The 23,212-nt window shown below is 41.9% G+C and overlaps 1 protein-coding gene across 1 annotated transcript in view; it reads right to left on the bottom strand.

Annotated features, from left to right (window-relative positions):
* LOC123997585 (glutamate receptor ionotropic, kainate 3-like) overlaps positions 1-23,212 on the bottom strand; it is a 130,288-nt gene that overhangs the window by 39,964 nt on the left and 67,112 nt on the right. The window contains exons 2-5 of the mRNA XM_046301978.1: positions 7,577-7,750; positions 6,929-7,186; positions 6,432-6,613; positions 2,918-2,971 (exon numbers count right to left, since the gene is read on the bottom strand). Coding sequence (XP_046157934.1) covers positions 2,918-2,971; positions 6,432-6,613; positions 6,929-7,186; positions 7,577-7,750 — 668 coding nt within the window. The remainder of the gene's footprint in view (positions 1-2,917; positions 2,972-6,431; positions 6,614-6,928; positions 7,187-7,576; positions 7,751-23,212) is intronic.

Below are 23,212 nucleotides of genomic sequence, written 5' to 3'. Positions count from 1 at the left end.
GAGAAGAGAGGATAGAGAGGGTGGTAAATGGGAGATGCATTAAAGTGAAAGAGGGGATTGAGCTTTTGAAAGAGGGGATTGAGCTTTGAGCCGTCTGGAGGATACGGGTATGGTGTTTCGAGTGTAGTGTGTGCCTCAGTCAATGAAGCCAAACACAAGGCATTGGTGTCAGTCTCTCTCAGTGTGGTTAAAGCCATTCACTAATCCTCATTCACAGAGGCATTTTGGTATGGTACAGTAGGTAGGTTCACTTAAACTACTAGACAGAAACCATGTTGAATGGTTGACCTTAACATGGCATTTCAAATGTACTTCCTCCAATGTAATTCAACCTGAACCTTCATGACTATACACAACCCCAACTGCAAGTATGAACGAAACCCTTTAATGCGAATTACCATGATTACAGAGGGACCAGGTAAAACTGTGCTTTTGACTCCTTTATCATGTCTCAAAGCTTTGTGTTGGCTGGTTGTTGTGCAGAAGTAAAACCTGAAGGCGTGACCTTTTTTTTACCTTGTGTTCGGCCGCTGCGGCTTATCCTAAATATTCCCTGAGTAAATGAGGCAGACGACGTTCATCGCCTAAAAGGGGAACCACTTCATCTGCTGGATCCAATTAATAATGCAGCCGCTACAGTCCCTCCGCAACCCATAAGCAAACACAGATTTCTCTGAGCAACTGTAATTTCTAGAGCAGCCATCCCGGCTCAAGTGTGAAGTCACATGTCGACACATATCATGTTGGAATGTGCCACGGGGCCTCGGAAAAGACATTTAGAGGAACATAATAGATATTTCATTAGCACCCTGTGGTGTTAGTGCTGGGGGAACGGGAGAGTGTAAGACACACGCTGAAGACCGCTTGCCTCCAGATACAGAAGAAGAAACAATTCTCTCCACAAGCAGTAGGTTTCATATGGCACAATTGTTTTAAAGTCCCTGTCGTACAAAATGCCATTTGTGGGAAACCATTTTCTTCAGGTTATGTTCACCAGATTTATTGCGAAGCATTCAAGTTCCTTAACCATAATGTTTTAAATGATTTTATAACTCAAGCACACAATTCAAACAGCCATTCGAAGATTTTGAGTTGTTGTGGGCAATGTCAACCATTGCAAAGTATAAAATACCATCAGGTAATCGATTCAAACTACTTTGAATTTAGTTACTTGACTGGGAAAAGTCTAAATTCAGCATTTGTCAATCAACATTAGACTATATTACAGTACCACACACTCTGTGCCTCTGTACCTTCAAAATGCTCCATATCACTGACAATACACTGATACAGGAAGGTGAGAAACATAAAGTTCTCAGCACAGATTCTTGGAGATAACCCTGTAGGGTGTAAAGGGCTGCTGCTATATTACCCTGCTACCATTCTGGTATTACCTGTTCACGCTCTAATAATTTGGTGTTCCCCTCACACCCAGGATGATAAACATGAACGTTATCACTGAATATTATCAAGGGGAATATTGTTGCCCTATATGCCATAGATGTATTCATCATTTCAGGTATAATCAGGCAGGTATAATAATAATAATAATCTTTGAAATGGCATGACCGTCAGTATGACAGTGTATTACTGCTTTAGATGGATCTAGCGGCCCCATACCATTCCATTAATAAATCCTATGTTTTGAGAAATGTAAAATAGATCAACTAAAATGTGTGTCTGTATATTTTACATCATATTTGAAGTACTCAACCATCAATAACTCAACCAGTTTCTCTCCCACTTGGTTGAGACCTATACAGTGTGACAGGGACAGCTTTGGGCACTGTTAAAATGTCGACACATGGCAGAACAATGCCAAGATGACACGCGACGTTCATGGCCCTGTATGCCATATTGTATTATCACAACAGACTGGCCAAGTCCATCATGCTAGGGTCTGTCTAGCCCCCATCCTCCAGATCCCCAGTATGAGTGCTTGTTTGCGAGCGCGTGAGAGTGATAGAGACAGATCGCGCGAGAGAGAGAAATAAAGAGTTCTGTCCAATAGGAACACATACAGCACCATCACCATGGGGACCACTGTATTAATCCTGCCCTGTCCTTTTGTCACCAGACAGAAAGATTAAATCTGTGCTGCCCAGCCTTGTACTCTGCTGGGAGCAGTGAACAGACTGGGCACAGGACACAATAACACACCCGGGGGAGGTCGTCGCCTCCTAGAAATGTGTTTCTGTATTGTGAGTTAGTGTTTCTGACGTCCTCCAAATTCAATATGGCAGTAGGGGATATTCAAGGTGGAACTGTGAATAGTTTGTTGATGAGAGGACCTAAAATGTGCATATACAGTATAACCCTTGAACAAAGTGTCCTGAGCCAAAGTCTTACTCAAATTGTGGTGTGACTCAAACAAAAAACTGTAAATGGAAAACACCTGTGCTTACTCTGAACAAAATGACATGTAGCTAAAAGGGGCCATTAGACTACAGCACTCGAAAGGGTGGAAAGGACAAGGCCGCACTCCCTGAAAACTGTTTGTGCAAATTCTACATTCAATATGTCTCACAATGGGGGATAACGTCCAAAATAATCTGACATATTACACAATAGGCCTAATCAGTAATCTACCTTCCCTCAAGATTTATTGTAGGTTATCTGCATGAATATGTTTCCTCTATCAAACTCTCAAGCAACATTCTCCATCATCTACTTCAAATCTGTTGCCTTTGTGCGACCTTTTCAAAGACTTCTGTTGCCTTTAAGAGCGAGAGAAGTGTTTACAGGTGGCAAATTATTGAAGACTCCATTACGCTGCCAGTTAGTCAAACCAAATTGGTATTATGGACCGGATCCAAACCCCCATCGGCAATTAAGCAGCATTCATCAAAAAAAATCTAATGGTGGGGAGATGGGGAAAAATGTGACTCAATTTGCATTAGCAAGCAATGTAAATTACCAGAGTGGTGAAGATGTAGTGGTAGTACTCTGTCATCATTCCCATCGTCTGGGCCTGTAGGGGGGGGGGGGTGTTGGAGAGACAAGACAATGAAGAAGGTCACTGTGTCACGCTGGGGTAATTTGCAATCAATATCCACAGTCAAAACAAACAATGGCAAACAAACGGCGAACACCATTGAAGCTGTTCAGGAGCAATGGGAGAAAAGCCACAGGTCCTAATGAGTGTATTGAACATCGCTGTGTGTCACCTCTGTTTTTGTTGAAATTATGGCGCAAATGTGACCCTTGGGTAATAAAGTAAAAGCAAGTTGTGATTCCACGCTGCCTGAGGGCTTTTTTGACACCATGCATTTAAAGGGTTTGCAATTGCTCTGATCACGGGACTCCCTCACTGGAGAAAGGGGGCCTTCAATCAAGGAAGTGAGCAGTAATCTGTTCCTCCTATTGCACCATCCCGCCCATCACAACCACCACTTATTTCACTCAATCTACATTCAAATGTTCTACATTCCCATGGCGACAGTATTTCCTGTTTAATTGTACCATCTGTTGTGAGGAATACCCAAGGTAATGCAAATAAGTTGCTGTGCATTTTGGAAGTGGAAGTCTCTTCTCCATTTAACGCACCTACTGACGACAAATAAAATGTATGACACTATCAATACTACAAGATGTCAGAAGGGAAAAAATATTTCCAACGCATGACAATTTATAGATATAGGATCTTGATTATTGTTGGATGAATGCCAGCCCATGGAAAGTATAGCGCCCAAATTAAATTTTCATTAAATGGCTGGGAGTATAAAGAGTGTGTGATTTTTAAAATATATATATATATATAACCTGCACTTTCAAAGTCACATTAAGATGTGCGTGTTTTGGCTCCCTCGCCTGACTCTACTACATCCTCATCAGCCTCATTTCATTGGCCTCCATCTGTCCCTCTCTCCCCTGGTGGCCAAGCCACTTAAAGAAAAGTGACAAAAAGTGCTTCTCGGATGGAACCGTCGCTAAAGGGTCACCGCTTTTTAAGAGACACCTGGGATAGAGCTCTGGGACAGGTCCAGACAGAAGGTCTGGTCCTGCCATGTTTTCCATGTATTTTCTCTACACCTGGAGGGGGGATATGAACTGACGAGGGGAGGTTGCGTTTAGGTGAGAACACCAGACAGGCTGCAGAGTGCAGACAGACAGATATAAAGCAGGGCATTGTGGGGAGGCCAGGGCCTATAAGCAAACTCCATATTTAAGTTCAAACGTAGTGTTATACATGTCTATTTTTAAAGAGGGTTTATAAATACAAGATACATTTGACGTAAGCCTCCATTACCCTAACTAGAGTTGCTGAACATCTCTTCGTCCTCAGAAGAGTCATGACGTATAAGGCCAGCAATCTTTTGAATAGCAAAACATCTAAAGTAAACTGAACTACTCATGTTAAAATGCATTTGGATTACATTCTGTATCCTCACCACATACTGTAAGCGATAAATCTGTGATGGTTTATATTTTGCAGTTTATTGGTCTGATATGCATCTGTAACAGCAGCAATTTATCAGAAACCACATTATGTGCTTCAATAACAATATTAAAATCAACAAAGAGTGTTCCTGCTGTGTGAGTCAGAACATCAAATAACAGCATTTCATTTGTAGTGTAAAAGACAATAAATGTCAAGGCAACCAAAATAAGCACACACAAATAATATTGGCTTTGATAAACAGATATACATAACTCAGTTTTGACACTGTTGCAATAACGTTTTCCAAAAAGCTTCAGAATGGCTCAAAGCAGAACGATTTTTTTTGTAAGACAACTTTATAATAATTACAAGCCCAATTCCAGAATGTACAGATGACGTCGGAAATGTACATACACGTAGGTTGGAGTCATTAAAACGTGTTTTTTTAAACCACACATTTCTTGTTAACAAACTATAGTTTTGGCAAGTTTGTGCATGACACAAGTCATTTTTACAACAATTGTTTGAAGACTTATAATTCACTGTATTACAATTCCAGTGGGTCAGAGGTTTACATCCACTAAGTTGACTGTGCCTTTAAACAGCTTGGAAAATTACAGAAAATTATGTCATGGCTTTAGAAGCTTCTGATAGGCTAATTGCCATCATTTGAGTCAATTGGAGGTGCACCTGTAGATGTATTTCAAGGCCTACCTTCAAACTCAGTGCCTCTTTGCTTGACATCATGGGAAAATCTAAATAAATCAGCCAAAACTGTAGACCTACTCAAGTCTAGTTCATCCTTAGGAGCAATTTCCAAACGCCAGAAGGTACCATGTTCATCTGTACAAACAATAGTACGCAAGTATAAACACCATGGGACCAGGCAGCCGTCATACCACTCAGGAAGGAGATGCGTTCTATCTCCTAGAGATGAAGTACTTTGGTGCAAAAAGTGCAAATCAATCCCAGAACAACAGCAAAGGGTCTTGTGCAGATGCTGGAGGAAAAAGGTACAAAAGTATCTATATCCACAGTAAAACGAGTCCTATATCGGCATAAACTGAAAGGCCGCTCAGCAAGGTAGAAGCCACTGCTCCAAACCCGCCATGAAAAAGCCAGACTACGGTTTGCAACTGCACATGGGGGCAAAGATCATACTTTTTGGAGAAACGTCCACTGGTCTGATGAAACAGAAATAGAACTGTTTGGCCATAATGACCATCGTAATGTATGGAGGAAAAAGGGGGAGGCTTGCAAGTCAAAGAACACCATCCCAACCATGAAGCACGGGGGTGGCAGCATCATGTTGTGGGGGTGCTTTTGGTGCACTTCACAAAATAGATGGCATCATGAGAATTATGTGGATATATTGAAGCAACATCTCAAGACATCAGTCAGGAAGCTTGGTCGCAAATGGGTCTTCCAAATGGACAATGACCCCAAGCATACTTCCAAAGTTGTGGAAAATGGCTTAAGGACAACAAAGTCAAGGTATTGGACTGACCATCACAAAGCCCTGGCCTCAATCCCATAGGAAATTTGTGGGCAGAAATGAAAAAGCGTGTGCACGCAAGGAGGCCTACAAACCTGACTCAGTTGGCCTACAAACCTGACTCCTGACCAGCTCTGTCAGGAGGAATTCACCGAACTTATTGTGGGAAGCTTGTGGAAGCCTAACCGAAACGTTTGACCCAAGTTAAACAATTTAAAGGCAATGCTACCAAATACTAATTGACTGTATGTAAACGTATGACCCACTGGGAATGTGATGAAAGAAATAAAAGCTGAAGTAAATAATTCTCTCTGCTATTATCCTGCCATTTTACATTTTTTAAATAAAGTGGTGATCCTAACTGACCTAAGACAGGGAATTTTTACTAGGATTAAAAGTCAGGAATTGTGAAACTGAGTTTAAATGTATTTGGCTAAGGTGTATGTAAACTTCCGACTTCAGCTATATGTCAACGCAGAATATGAATTTGATATTGTCTATAGCTTCGATCAGTTAAATTATGTCAGCTCTGAACAGTGCCAGTGAGGCTCTCACCTGTTTAAGGATCTGTGCAGCCATTTCGTGGCTGCAGTCGAAGATAATGCGAAACTCCCGTCCTCGCTTCATCTCCTTGAGGAGAGGCCTGGTGTCCTCTCCGTCAAGAGGAAGCTGGCGAATCTTTAGCCTGATGTTATACCTGGAGGGGGCCATTATCAGTTCCTGTAGTCTAATAAGACCTTTAGGAAACAAACATCAGAAAGCTAACAGCCACGCACAACATCATTCAACTGTCAACACGCACATATCAAAAACGATATCAAATATTTTGCTTCTTGTAAAGTGTAATTTAGTAGTTTGGTGGTTGATGTTACACATATAACATTTCCCAGACAACATTATCACAATTCAAAAGTATATACTGTAGAGTATTACAAACGCTTGGCTTCCAGAAAGCTTTGTATCGCTATGATTGGACTTAAGCTGATCTTCGTAGTACTAAGATCAGCTTAACACCCCCCCACCCCAATCCCAATGATTAGAAAACATCATACCTGTACTGTCATCATATACGACTGTGGCTGTTTTCCACTTGAGGAACTGCACCAAATCTAAGATGCCGTAACTGAGAGAAGAGTAATCGGGGTACAGGTTGGCGTAAAATGTGTCCCTGTTGTCCATAGGGTGATGTTTCCATCGCACCTGGATGTGTGGCACTTCCAACGCATTGCAGATGGACTGGACGGCGTTTGAGGACGAGCTATGTGACGGCCCAAATATTGCCACTACACCTAAAGACAGTTGGTCACAGGCTAGAATGGCAAGAACAGAGGGAGAATTAACTCTCGGAAAGACACCATATCACGACGTTCAACAAGTGAGCAGAATAATGTATTTAGTGAATTATCAAAAATCTATATGGATAATGGTTGTCACCACAAAGAAAAATTACATCTCTACTAGAATAAATCCTGGTTTCAGAGTGCAGTTAATGAAATAACATCAAACAAAAAAACACTATTAAATCTATAATAGCCAAGTACTATGAGTTAGACTAATGAAACCACTTGCCAGAAATACTTGCAATAAACCTTTAGGTTGGTTTGTTATGGTCTGCTGTCGTCCAATGGCCTTGCTTCCATCCTTTCCACTGTGTGGCCATTGGCCACAATCCCTGGGCAAACAAAGTGCATGTCACTCACCTTTTCTCGACGCTTCAAAACTGTCGTAGATATTAATCCTCTGTATGTCGTACGTTAACGTCGTGTTGGGCAATAAAGTCCTGTTTCTGTTGATGTTGTTCACTGCAAATTTAAAGGCAAGCTCTTCTGGGCTGACGAGCGGCACCGGTCCCTCTGTTTGCTCAAATATCCCCCCTGAGAAAAAGGAGACAGTCACATTAGCTCAAGGCCAACTGGTCTGGAACACAGTTGTCTGAAACTCCTGCCAAAATTCTTAAGGGGTTTTGCACTAAACACTGGCAGTGGACTAGATTGTGTACATTAGAGCCGGCATTAGATTTGCTCTGTAAACAGAGAGAAAGCCCCCACTCCATTTCAGGGAATGCTGTGAATACCAACAGCAGCTTTGAACTCTGCTGCAGTAATGGGAGAGAGTGAGGAGAGTGGAAAGGAGACAGAGAAAATGGCTCCATCAGAACAGAAGCTCAGTTTCTTCTCTTCTCCATTGGTTCACTTTAAGTTCACATTAAAACACAGGTGGATCAGATAACTAGACTACTCAGGTATAATAGAAGGAAAAAAATGAATGAAATCACTATTAAAATACTATTACTATCACTAAATTGAGCATGTTATGTTTAGGGCCCTTGGTATTATAGAAATGCCATATTGTATCAGTTAGATATGAGGAGCATAACAAGTTTTCATTTACAACTAAATACGATCAGCTTTTGGAGGAAAAAGGGGGAGGCTTGCAAGCCAAAGAACACCATCCCAACCGTGAAGCACGGGGTGGGGGTGCTTTGGTGCACTGGAACTGGTGCACTTCACAACATAGATGGCATCATCAAAAATTATGTGGATATATTGAAGCAACATCTCAAGACATCAGTCAGAAAGTTAAAGCTTGGTCGCAAATGAGTCTTCCAAATGGACAACGATCCAAACATACTTCCAAAGTTGTGGCAAAATGGCTTAAGGACAACAAAGTCAAGGTATTGGAGTGGCCCTGACCTCAATCCTATAGGAGATTTTTGGGCAGAACTGAAAAAGCGTGTGTGAGCAAGGAGGCCTACAAACCTGACTCAATTACACCAGCTCTGTCAGGAGGAATGGGCCACAATTCACCCAACTTATTGTGGGAAGCTTGTGGTAGGCTACCCAAAAGGCTTGACCCAAGTTAAAAATTTAAAGGCAATGAATGCTACCAAATACCAATTGAGTGTATGTAAACTTCTGACCCACTGGGAACGTGATGAAAGAAATCATTCGCTCTGCTATCATTCTGACATTTCACATTCTTAAAATAGTGGTGATCCTAACTGAACTAAGACAAGCAGTTTTTACCAGGATTAAATGTCAGGAATCGTGAATAACTGAGTTTAAATGTAATTTGGCTAAGGTGTATGTAAACCTCTGACTTCAACTGTAGACATGACCGTATCAGAGAGATTTGCTTCATGCTTAGCAGCACTGACAAGAGGCAAGAACTGGATGCACAATTCAAACACAAATGTCAATTGTACAATACAAAAACAAGTCCATTTTAGTCTTAAGTGGAATATAACAACAATGTTATTATGTTTTCCCTCACCACAACAGGTGTCAGAATGATACATAAACCACATCAACAGTGTTACAGTGTTTTGCCTTTGAAGTAAAAGTGGACACATATCTAGTATGGACCTGTGTGTCACGTTCCTGACAGGAGGAGGAGACCAAGGCGCAGCGTGATAAGAATACATTCTTTATTTACACGAAGAACACTAAACAAAACGACCTTGACGCTACAAGATACGCGTGCTGACAGGAAACTACACACAAACATTAACTCACAAAAACCAAAGTGGGAAATGGCAACCTAAATAGGATCCCCAATCAGAGACAACGATAAACAGTTGTCTCTGATTGGGACCCAACTTAGGCCACCATAGACCTACATATACCTAGACAAACCCAAACCCCATAGATATACAAAAACCCCTAGACAAGGATAAAACACATATACCACCCTCGTCACACCCTGACCTAACCAAAATAATAAAGAAAACTAAGTTAACTAAGGTCAGGGCGTGACAGACACTGTGTTTGCTGTTATTGTTGCAGTGGTGTGGTGTGAAATGTTTTTTTTAGGATCTGACCTTGTGTCTAGTGCTTTGTTTTACTGAATTTTATGGTATTGTACACATAAGCTTCACGAAGGCAGCCAGGACACGTACTATAGGCTTATATTATGTCAAACTTTTTTTTATAAGGTCATAGTTTAGGCTTGTGCTTTTTCTCACACACAGCTGTTCATTTATTTTATTTCGAGTGAACTATTGTAGCTTTTAAATGCAGCTGATTTACCAAAATTTGCACGAGAGCCAAATGATTAACTTAGGGACCTGCAATTAGGTGCCAGGCTACAACCCAAGAGATGAATTAAGGGCCTTTGTGAGGCAGACTAAGAACAGTAAGTAAACATGTTAATCTGAGGATCACAAGAACAAATCCCAAATCTAAAGTTGCATCTCAGTTTGTGTTTACCCTCAGTCATAAATTGAATTACATTGCCTAACCAGGGGGTGCTCATTTTCTGTGTAACTATCGTTCAATAATAATATACCCCTTTGTTTATTAGTGTGGATATTGTGGTATCAAAACTGAGCTGCTTATTTCCTCATTATTTGATGCGTCTGGAAATTCCTAACCCATTAAAGCCTAGGCATTGTGCTTCTGGCAGGATTGTGAAAAAGGATGATGCAAATTTCCCGTGGATTGCTTCCCAAGGAGCAGGTCTCCCTGTTTATTAAATTTGTTAAAGTGCTTCTGAGCAATGCACATTTTATCCTCTTAACAGTCAAATTAGTATATACTCCAGCAATTACTTAATGTAGTAATCACATCCCCTTCGAATCAAAGGGGGTTTCACAGTCATAAATAGTGTATGGTGCCCATATGAGGACAGCCTCAAAGTTACGTGACTCTGAGGCTGTCCTAATATGGACATTGTAGTAGTGTAATGGGCTTGGCTTCTTCCGTTTCCACTGCAAATACAGTATTCATACCCCTTAACTTTTTCCACATTTTTTTGTTACCGCCTGAATTTAAAATGGATTAAATTAAGATTTTGTGTCACTGGTTTACACGCAATACCCCATTATGTCCAAGTGGAATATTGTTTTTCAAAATTTGTACAATTTAAATTACAAGTTCAACGCTGAATTGTCTTTAGTCAATACGTCTTCAACCCTTCTGTTATGGCAAGCCTAAATAAGTTCAGAAGTAAAAGTGTGCTGAACAATATGTTGCATGGACTCACTCTGTGTGCAATAATGATGTTTAACATGATTCCTAAATTACTACCCAATCTCTGTACCACACACATACAAGTCCCTTAGTTGAACAGTGAATTGCAAGCACAGATTCAACCACAACGACCAGGGCACCTATTGGTAGATGGGGTAAAAAAAAATACATTGAATATCCCTTTGAGCATGATAAAGTTATTAATTACACTTTGGGTGGTGTATCAATAGACACAGTCACTACAAAGATATGGGTGGCAGTCCTAACTCAGTTGCCATAGAGGAAGGAAACTGCTCAGGGATTTCACCAATGGTGATTTTAAAAGAGTTTTAGAGTTGAATGGCTGTGATAGGAGGTAACTAAAGATGGATAAACTACATTGTATTTACTCCACAATACTAACATAAATACAGAGTGAAAAGACGGAAGCCTGTATTGAATAATTCCAAAATATGCATCCTGTTTGCAATAGAAATCCACTTTGTCCTGAATTCAAAGCATTATGTTTGGGGCATATCCAACACAACACATCACTAAGTACCACCCTTCATATTTTCAAGCATAGTGGTGGCTGCATCATGTTATGGGCATGATTGTCATCGGAAGGACTATGGATTTTTTTTATAATGAAAAGAAATGGAATAGAGCTAAGCACAGGCCAAATCCTAGAGCAAAACTTGGTTCAGTCTGCTTTTCAACAGACAAATTCATACTTTTCAGCAGGACAATTACATAAAAGGCCAAATGTACATGGGAGTTGCTTACCAAGAATGTTCCTGAGTGGCCTAGTTACAGTTTTAACTTAAATCAGCCTGAAAATGTATTGCAAGACTTGAAAATGGCTTTCTAGCAATGATCAGCAACTATCTTGACAGAGCTTGAATAATTTTTTAAAAGAATAATGGGCAATATTGTACAATACAGGTGTGGTCTTAGACTTACCCAGAGAGACACAGCTGTAATCACTGACAAAGGTGATTATAACATGAATTGACCCAAGGTGTTGAATACTTCTCTAATTAAGATATATTAGTGGTTCATTTTCCAATAATATATATTTTTTTATCCCACTTTGTATCGCAACAACATGTGGAAAACATCAAGGGGTGTGAATACTTTCTGAAGGCACTGTAGCAGCAGAGGTCTGTGATTCCGTTGACCACTTGCAATGGCTTGTTGGGGGGTATCAGTCGGCCACAGGTGCTGATTCTGTCTCCAGGCAAAACACTGAAGGGAAGGTGTATCGATTGGAGCCAAGTTTTGGAGCTTTATTTGGATACACGCACACTCATGTTTAAGTTTCGAGATATTCTCTAATTGGTGTTTTTAAATGAAAATTACCATTATGGCCAAACAGTTCTATTTTTGTTTCATCAGACCTGGTGACGTTTCTCCAAAAAAAGTACGATCTTTGTCCCTATGTGTAGTTGCAAACCGTAGTCTGGCTTTTTTATGACGGGTTTGGAGCAGTGGCTTCTTCCTTGCTGAGCGGCCTTTCAGGTTATGTCGATATAGGACTTGTTTTACTGTGGATATAGATACTTTTGTACCCGTTTCCTCCAGCATCTTCCCAAGCTCCTTTGCTGTTGTTCTGGGATTGATTTGCACTTTTCGCACCAAAGTACTTCATCTCTAGGAGACAGAACGCTTCTCCTTCCTGAGAGGTATGACGGCTGCGTGGTCCCATGGTGTTTATACTCGCGTACTATTGTTTGTACAGATGAACGTGGTACCTTCAGGCATTTGGAAATTGCTCCTAAGGATGAACAAGAGGTCTACATTTTTTTTCTGAGGTCTTGGCTGATTTATTTAGATTTTCCCATGATGTCAAGCAAAGAGGCACTGAGTTTGAAGGTAGGCCTTGAAATACATCCACAGGTACACCACCAATTGACTCAAATTAAGTCAATTAGCCTATCAGAAGCCTCTAAAGCCATGACATCATTTTCTGAAATTTTCCAAGCTATTTAAAGCCACAGTCAACTTAGTGGATGTAAACCTCTGACCCACTGGAATTGTGATACAGTGAATTATAAGTGAAATAATCTGTCTGTAAACAATTGTTGGAAAAATTACTTCTGTCATGCACAAAGTAAACGACTTGCCAACACTATAGTTTGTTAACAAGAAATTTGTGGAATGGTGGAAAAATTAGTTTTAATGACTCCAACCTAAGTGTACGTAAACGTCTGACTTCAGCTGTACATCTGTGTCATTCTGGGAACGTTCAATTTATTCCCTAGTTTTCCAAAATGTTGGATCTGGGACTCTCAGAATCAGGAAGGAATTAGGAATTAAATGGACATCGGAATCTATGTCCATTTAACCAGGATTTCCCAGAATGTATTGACCCTAGTCCTAAGGATTCCATTTGAGTATGTCTGATTTTTACCAAATCACAATGAATAATAGATGGGAACATTCAGATAAATTCTCATCTTAATTCTCTGTGTATCACATAAATAACACGTCTGTGGTCTTAAATATGTTTGTTGTTACGGTAGATCTAATTAGTAGTTTGGCTAGAGCAAAAAATCAGCTAGGAGTAAAATTGGGAGAAGAAATAGCAGGTCCACACTGTACTGGTTTCTTTATAAACCCTCCTTCCAATATAGCCTACCACACATTGTGCTTGTTCACATTCACCATACAGCCAGACAGAACCATGCCAAGGCCTAAACAATGACACAATATAATTTTACTCTTGGATAAAGGTATGCTAGCCCACTGAATTTCTGACTGGAGCTCCTTTGTACTTTTCTTCTCTGGTAGGATTCCCAATCTGCCTGTGAAAAGCTTCCCTGCTCCCTGGATCTGTGAAAGCACTTAGCGATACAATGAGAGAAAAGATGCAAGCAAACAATGACCATCACAAAGCACCTGCAAAACACTGTAGGTTTGGAAAATAGAACACATTTGAGCTGTAATATGTTCCTCTTTAATGACATGTACCACATTTGGTGGCAGTGATGGGATCTGAGGGGGAAAAAAGTGCAACTCATGTGCTATTTAGAAAGACGAAAGACTTTGAGACTTCAGAAAGCTTACATTTTATAAACATACCCACACATGCACATTGCACATTTGATTTTCATATCCAAATGAGAGTTAATTTTTTAATTGATTGCACAGTCGCTATTCTGTTTTTGTCAACTGCACCCATTCATCATCCAAATGCAAGCACTCGATCTCACTCAGTAATGTTTGAATGGTTTAATGATGCATTAACTACCCCTCAGAACCACTAATACCATAACAAACAAATGTTCCTGCTCACATCTATCCATCTGTTGGAATTAGAGTTGTTCTACATTTGTATAGTAATCTGCACAAGTTGTCAATGTAACTGACCTTATATCAAACTCCTTGCTTTCTATTTAAAGACCAAGTTAACCCACTGAGCCAAAGTCTAGGTATTAGCTCTGGAATCTATATAACACAAGACTTCAGATCAAAAAAAAATGAAAAAAGATTACTCAGCACACAACTTAAATTCCCCGAACCACCTCCACAAAATGTGGAAATGCATATCATTGGTTAGTCTTAAAACAATTACTTGACCATATGATACCAGTTGACTAGACTATGGTTGAGGGCCACAGACACAGTTCTGATTGGCTAGGTTGGGTCATCACATTACTCTTATTGAAGTGGAAGACTGATTATTACATCTGTCATGAAATGGATACTGAAAGCCGTAAGTCTTTGGATTGGAATGACCATAAAAGGAAAGATTTTCATTCATGAGATGAAATCTTGTTTAACTTCTCACTGTCTTCACTGTCTATACCCTGATTCTGCAAGAGCATTCAAATGAATGCTTTGTAATGAGGGACAGTTTTACAAAGCATCTTATATCATCGTATAAATTTAATTTTAGCCCATAATGAGAAAATGGGTTTTAATTCAGTTAGACTGTGTCAAAAAAAAGGCGGTCTATATTGAATATACATCAAACTCTATCAAAGCTGAGAGACATCCATATTTATTTGATTAAAAAAAATAAAAACAGGTTGTCACATACACCGGATAGGTGCAGTGAATCGTGTTGCTTTACAGTGACAGCCATAGTAGTATGGCGCAGGGTTAAGTGCCTCGCTTAAGGGCACATCGACAGATTTTTCACAATGTCGGCTCGGGTATTCGAAACAACAACCTTTAAGTTACTGGCCCAACACTCTAACCGATAGCAATACTCTTGCAACCTTATAATGTTGTGATATCTCCTTCGTCACAGGCCTGTCAGGTAACAACACATTTGTGAAATCTAATTTTATGCTCAAGTGGTTCTGCTTCTGCAATTTATCGCAGCTATCGCTTTCTCCCTCTTCTCCTTCTTCTCCTCCTCTCTCGCCACCCTCTCTCACTTTCTCCCTCCCTCTATTTCCCAGCTTAGCGTGGCTGTGTTTTGATCTCATTATCGTTCTCAAACATCCACACCGGATAATCTGTCAAGGGCAGGAGCCTGCACTCGGCTTCGCATAGGGTACCTCAGTCCGAATGATGAGGATAAGGGGCGTGCTCGCAGTAGGAACTGGAATGAAGTCATTTTGAAGGAGCGCAGCCCAGAGCAGTCAAAAAACAGATTTTACTGTGTTTTATATATATTTCCACACTCTGAGGTTGGAATAATATTGTGAAAATTATGAGTGTATGGATCATCAACTAGATTCAGCCACGGGCTGACTTTTTCTGGAGCGGATGGTCGGGGCGCCGTGGTCGGGGAGCCGGAACATAATTACAAATAATTAATAGACTGCAAAACTGTGTTTTATATATATTTCCACACTATGCGGTTGGAATAACACTGTGATATTGTGAAAATTATGAGTGCATGGATCATCAACTAGATTCAGCCACGGGCCGACTTTTTCTGGAGCAGATGGTAGGGGGCCATGGTCGGGGGGCCGGAACATAATAACAAATAATTAATAGGCTGCAATTTGACTGCAAGAAGCCCAAATATAGATATGTTTGACTAAAACATAATAATTTCAAAACTTGCTTACATTTGTATACACTTGGAACTGATTTTCTTTTTACTGTCGTTTATGTCCAACATGCTCAGAAAACAACCTGCCACCTGGGGAACCCTGTTTTAGTGTAAGAGCAGTTTGAAAAGACTGCCTGAAATTTCAGCTTGTCCTGGTGGGATGGAGTTTTGGCCTGCCTGGTGAGATTACAATGTGGTAAATTAGTTAATAGACCAATAGAAAGAGGGATCAAAATATTTCTGCAAATAACAGCAAATGTTCTGTTTTCCCCTCCCCACTCAGAACACAGCTTTTTTGAAAGATAACACAAAGAACTGCAAACGTGTTTCTAATGCTCTCCACTTTCTGGATGACTGAGTTTTGAAGTCAGCGGAATGCCTGGTGGAAGCAGAGTATGATAGCTAAGGAGATGGATAAATTCTGCCGTTTGATTACAAATATGCAGAGGGAGTTGAAAAAGAATAGACAGAAAAAACACACACAAAAATTCTCCAGTAGAATGTCCTGCTTTAATTTCGTCACATTCAAAACAGTATGCTATAATGAATACAGTTAAGACGTTGTCAGTTATATGACATGGTCATTATTTGAAAGTTGCTTTTCGCTGCCTGGTTCGGTAGATTGACATATACTAAATTCACTTTTGAACGGATGGGTTTATTGGTGTTAAAATACACCAGTTATGCCATTTTGGACGACCAGGCTGCTGATGTCATGCAGCTTGTTGTTTTTGTGTTTACACTTTTTCATAACGACATAGACAAGTTTGATGTCGGATGACAATACAATGTTCATGATGTCACTGCGACAACTGTCTACAGACATGTCGATAGATGTAGTATAAACCAGCTTAAGTCTTGAAACCTCTTTAAGGAATACCTAGGATAGGATAAAGTAATCCTTCTCACCCCCCCCCCCTTAAAATATTTAGATGCACTATTGTAAAGTGGTTGTTCCACTGGATGTCATAAGGTGAATGCACCAATTTGTAAGTCGCTCTGGATAAGAGCGTCTGCTAAATGACTTAAATGTAAATGTAAATGAAATCTTTGGTTGTTTAGCACATGGCCTCAGATAGGTAAGGGCTAAGGCTTAATAGGGTGTGAACGATGCTGAGTGGGTGTAGACAAAGTAGAGCTCTCCAGTAGTTGTACCAAAACATTCAAGGGCCATTTTCTCAAAAGTGGGTTTACAAGTTTATCAATTTACAAAGCAGAATTACTTTCCCATTGTTTCTCAACTGTAGTGTATGATATATCATGTTCTAGCTCTGAGTCTCTACTTTTATCCAATGTAAAAAAAACTCCATTTCAAATTTTGCTACATAAGTCTGAATTGAGCCGGTCGGTCACAAATGTCTGAGGCCAGAGCTTCATAACTTAGGGAGCGGTAGAAATGTACATAATTGTTACCTGGGGGAAAATGGGGGAGGGTCATGCTTTTTCAATTTCAGTCAGAAGGAGGCTTTATTCTTTATTTCTGTAGTCCAGGGGAGGTAATTTGCAATTGATTAAATGTCATATTGCTCAGGATTTGAGAATTAGTTGCTTATTATTGTACAGTCGTGGCCAAAAGTTTTGAAAATGACACAAATATAAATTTCACAAAGTCTGCTGCCTCAGTGTCTTTAGATATTTTTTGACAGATGTTACTATGGAATACTGAAGTATAATTACAAGCATTTCATAAGAGTCAAAGGCTTTTATTGACAAGTACATTAAGTTGATGCAAAGAGTCAATATTTGCAGTGTGAACCTTCTTTTTCAAAACCTCTGCAATCCGAACTAGCATGCTGTCAATTAACTTCTGGGCCAAATCCTGACTGATGGGAGCCCATTATTGCATAATCAATGCTTGGACTTTGTCCGAATTTGTGGGGTTTTGTTTGTCCACCCGCCTCTTGAGGGTTGACCACAAGTTCTCAATGGGATTAAAGTCTGGTGAGATTCCTGGCCATGGACCCAAAATATCGATGTTTTGTTCCCCGAGCCACTTAGTTATCCCTTTTGCCTTATGGCAAGGTGCTCCATCATGCTGGAAAAGGCATTGTTCATCACCAAACTGTTCCTCGATGGTTGGGAGAAGTTGCTCTCGGAGGACGTGTTGGTACCATTCTTTATTCATGGCTGTGTTCTTAGGCAAAATTGTGAATGAGCCAACTCCCTTGGCTGAGAAGCAACCCCACACATGAATGGTCTCAGGATGCTTTACTGTTGGCATGACACAGGACTGATGGTAGCACTCACCTTGTCTTCTCCGGACAATATTTTTTCCGAATGCCCCAAACAATCGGAAAGGGGATTCATCAGAGAAAATACATTTACCCCAGTCCTCAGCAGTCCAAAACCTGTACCTTTTGCAGAATATCAGTCTGTCCCTGATGTTTCTCCTGGAGAGAAGTGGCTTCTTTGCTGCCCTTCTTGACACCAGGCCATCCTCCAAAAGTCTTCGCTTCACTGTGCGTGCAGATGCACTCACAGCTACCTGCTGCCATTCCAGAGCAAGCTCTGTACTGGTGGTGCCCCGATCCCGCAGCTGAATCAACTTTAGGAGACGGTCCTGGCACTTGCTGGACTTTCTTGGACGCCCTGAAGCCTTCTTCACAACAATTGAACCACTCTCCTTGATGATCTGATAAATGGTTGATTTAGGTGCAATCTTACTGGCAGCAATATCCTTACCTGTGAAGCCCTTTATGTGCAAAGCATGGTTGACAGGGGAAGAACAATGATTCCAAGCACCACCCTCATTTTGAAGCTTCCAGTCTCTTATTCGAACTCAATCAGCATGACAGAGTGATCTCCAGCCTTGTCCTCGTCAACACTCACACCTGTGTTTTAACGTGAGAATTACTGACAGATGTCAGCTGGTCCTTTTGTGGCAGGGCTGAAATGCAGTGGACATGTTTTTGGGGATTCAGTTCATTTGCTTGGCAAAGAGGGACTTTGCAATTAATTGCAATTCATCTGATCAGTCTTCGTATATGCAAATTGCCATCATACAAACTGAGGCAACAGACTGTGAAAATTGTAATATTTGTGTCATTCTCAAAACTTTTGGCCACGACTGTATCTTGATGTGTGCCCAATGATGCCACTCATCCCTGATTCTCTGCTGGCCACACAATATCAAGTGCACCTATTTTGGTCTCAGTAAAATGATCCAAAGCCTATACTATAGGCTATAGGCCTTATGAAGAGCATGCTCAGAGAAGCGCAGGGCAAAGTTCTATTTTAAGAAAAGGTACTTCCTTACAGAATTTTTGCGTGGCTGGGATGGTGTATATAAAACTAGGTGATACTGCATTACACAGTCATCCTGGCCTGCACTTGTCATGTATTGTCATGTTATGTCTTGTTCCTGTTCTTTCTCTTCACTTCGTTTCCCCCTGCTGGTCGTATTAGGTTACCTTCTCTTCTTTTCCTTCTCCCAGCTGTTCCTCATCTCCTCTAACTACCTCGTTTACTCTCTCCCACCTGTTCCCTTTTTTCCCTCTGATTAGGTCTCTATTTCTCTCTCTGTTTCTGCTTCTGTCTTTGTCAGATTCTCGTTTGCTTCACCCTTGTCCCGTCCTGTCGTAATCTGCCTCTTCATCAGATGCTACGTGTGATCAGGTACCTCTGTCCTCTACAACCCGCGCCTACCCGGAGAGACCAGCAGTCTGTCGCCGCTAACCCTGCTATTCTCCTCTGCTGCTAGAAGGGGACTCTCCTGTAAAGATCAGAGGACTTTATGATTTATTTGTCGCCCTCTCTGCGGGTTGTCTATTTTGTCAATCGATACATCTGAAGAGGATATATGTCTTCCCTGTGTTTGGACATTAAAAGACTCTGTTTCTGTTAAACTGCTTTTGGGTCCTCACTCACCTGCATAACAGCACTGCTCTTACTGACGTAAACCTTTTGTGCTGCCTAAGGTGGCACCTCAGGAGGTGAGTCAAAGGCTTCTTCCGAAAAATGTTTTTAAATGTTTTTTATATCTATGAGTGCGGACTAGACCTACTGATGTCCTGTTCAATTTGCGAGGGAGAGGGTGAAGATGAGAAGGAGGACCAGAGGTAAACTTGCTACTGCTATAATTGATTTTAATAAAACAATATGTTTCGTTGTCAAAAATGAAGCTATTAATCAGAGTTATAAACCTCACAATTAGCCATAATCGAGTAACTATGAAGCAGCAGCTGTGGAGATGGACAGTGCATGGGTGCTGAAAGTAGGCAAATGTGAGAAGGCTTAATTCATTGAAAGAGTTAGCATTTTAAGTTGGCTATAGGCTACTAACAACAAGAGGGCTTTGTGTTGGAGCATATTTCTTCCAATTAAAAAAATTAATGGTAGGCCTACCTGTTTAACAGATTCAATTATAGTCTACTATCCATACCTTTTGTCAGCCAGTTTCTTCAGTCACCAAGCACCCTTTAAATATCTTAGTGTCAGTGAAGAGCCTGGTGTGTTAAGACCAAATAGGGCCATCTTATGTATTTCACCCCCAAATCTATCATCATGGCAAATGGTGGCTACTTTGAAGAATATAAAATATAAAATACATGTTGATTTGTTTAACACTATTTTGGTTACTACATGATTCCCACTGTGTTATTTCATGGTTTTGTGGTCTTCACTATTATTCTACAAAAATGAATGAGTAGGTGTTCTAAAACTTTTGAACGGTAGAGTATATATTATTTATATATTTGTATTTATCAGAATTTTACATATACTTAGGTTGGAGTCATTAAAATTTGTTTTTCAACCACTCCACAAATTTCTTGCTAGGAAACTATAGTTATGGCAAGACGGTTAGGACATCTACTTTGTGCATGACACAAGTAATTTTTCCAACAATTGTTTGAAGACAGATTATTTCACTTATAATTCACTGTATCACAATTCCAGTGGGTCAGAGGTTTACATCCACTAAGTTGACTGTGCCTTTAAACAGCTTGGGAAATTACAGCAAATTATGTCACGGCTTTAGAAGCTTCTGATAGGCTAATTGATATCATTTGAGTCAATTGGTGGTGTACCTGTGGATGTATTTCAAGGCCATCCTTCAAAACCAGTGTGTAACGGCGTTCGTCTGTTGAATGAAGAAAGTCAGACCGAAATGCAGCGTGTAGGTTACTCATGACTTTAATGAACAGAATAGCGGTAAATGAAATAACTGAAATACAAAAACAACAGAACGGAACGTGAAACTAATTACAGCCTATCTGGTGACTACAACACAGAGACAGGAACAAACACCCACAAAATACAAAGTGAAAGTCAGGCTGTCTAAATACGGTTCCCAATCAGAGACAACGCGAAGCACCTGACTCTAATTGAGAATCGCCTCAGGCAGCCAAGCCTATACCACACCCCTAATCAGCCGCGATCCCAAATACTACAAACCCCAATACGAAAACAACATATAAACCCATGTCACACCCTGGCCAACCCAAACATATAACAAAAACACAAAATTCAATGACCAAGGCGTGACAGAACACCCCCCCTAAGGTGCGGACTCCCGGACGCACCTCAAGAGCATAGGGATGGTCTGGGAGGGCGTCTGTCCATGGTGGCGGTTCTGGCTCGGGACGTGGACCCCACTCCATTAATGTAATAGTTCCTCCCCTTTGCGTCCTGGGGTAATCCACCCTCGCCGCCGACCATGGCCTAATAGTCCTCACCCGGATCCCCACATAACTGAGGAGCAGCTCGGGACAGAGGGGCATCTCAGGACAGAGGGGCATCTCAGGACAGAGGGGCATCTCAGGACAGAGAGGCATCTCAGGACAGAGGCAGCCCAGGACTGAGGGGAAGCCCAGTACTGAGGGGAAGCACGGTACTGAGGGGAAGCCCAGTGCTGAGAGGAAGCCCAGTACTGAGAGGAAGCCCAGTACTGAGATGAAGCTCAGGCAGGTAGTAGGCTCCGGTAAATCCTGGCTGGCTGGCAGATCTGGAAGAGACTGGTTGTCGAGCAGATCTGGAAGAGACTGGTTGTCGGGCAGATCTGGAAGAGACTGGTTGTCGGGCAGCGCTGGGCTGACTGGCGGCACTGGCGGCGCTGGGCAGACTGGCGGCGCTGGGCAGACTGGGAGCACTGGCGGCGCTGGGCAGACTGGGAGCACTGGCGGTGCTGGGCAGACTGGGAGCACTGGCGGCGCTGGGCAGACTGGGAGCACTGGCGGCGCTGGGCAGACTGGGAGCACTGGCCGCGCTGGGCAGACTGGAGACTCCGGCAGCGCAGGAGAGGACAAAGTCTCTGGCTGTGCTAAACAGGCGGGAGACTCCGACAGCGCAGGAGAGGAGAAAAGCGCTGGCTGCGCTGAACAGGCGAGGCACACTGGAGGCCTGGTGCGTGGTGCTGGAACTGGTGGTACTGGATCGAGGACACGCACAGGAAGCCTGGTGCGGGGAGCTGCTACCGGAGGACTGGTGTGTGGAGGTGGCTCTGGATAGACCGGACCATGCAGGCGCACTGGAGCTCTTGAGCACCGAGCCTGCCCAAGCTTACCTGGCTCGATGCCCACTCTAGCCCGGCCAATAGGAAGGGCTGGTATGTGCCGCACCTGGCTCTACACCCGCACTGGAAACACCGTGCGCTCCATAGCATAACACGGTGCCTGCCCGGTCTCTCTAGCCCAACGGTGAGCACAGGGAGTTTGCGCAGGTCTCCTACCTGGCATAACTATTCTCCCTTCTAGCCACCCCCCAATAGTTTTTTTGGGCTGCTTTTCCGGCTTCCAACCGCGTCGCTGTGCTGCCTCCTCATACCAGTGCCTCTCCGCTTTATCCGCATCTATTTCTTCCTTGGGACGGCGATATTCTCCCGGCTGCGCCCAGGGTCCTTTTCCGTCTAATATCATCTCCCAAGACCAGAAGTCCTTATATTGCTGCTCCTCACAATTAACAGGGAGAGTAGGCTCAAGTCTGACTCCTGACTCAGCCACTCTCTCTCTGCGCTTTCCCCTAATAAATATTTGGGGGTTACTTTCGGTATTCGCTCTGCTTCGCCGTGTTTTCCTTTTCGACTCCATTCGTCTATAGCCCTCTTCGCATTGCTGCAGGGTATCCCAGGCGGGCTCCTGCACTCGCTCTGGGTCGGCCGCCCACCTGTCGATTTCTTCCCACGTCGTATACTCCATGCCTCTACCGTCCATAACGTCCTCCTTTAGCTCCTGCCAGTATCTACGTCGTTGCCAGTACACGCTGCTCGGTCCGTGAGAGTGTTGGGTGTTTCTGTAACGGCGTTCGTCTGTTGAATGAAGAAAGTCAGACCGAAATGCAGCGTGTAGGTTACTCATGACTTTAATGAACAGAATAGCGGTACATGAAATAACTGTAATACAAAAACAACAGAACGGAACGTGAAACTAATTACAGCC

Source organism: Oncorhynchus gorbuscha, linkage group LG15, assembly GCF_021184085.1.
Source record: "Oncorhynchus gorbuscha isolate QuinsamMale2020 ecotype Even-year linkage group LG15, OgorEven_v1.0, whole genome shotgun sequence".
NCBI lineage: Eukaryota > Metazoa > Chordata > Actinopteri > Salmoniformes > Salmonidae > Oncorhynchus > Oncorhynchus gorbuscha.
This window is presented reverse-complemented; position numbering and strand designations above follow the sequence as displayed.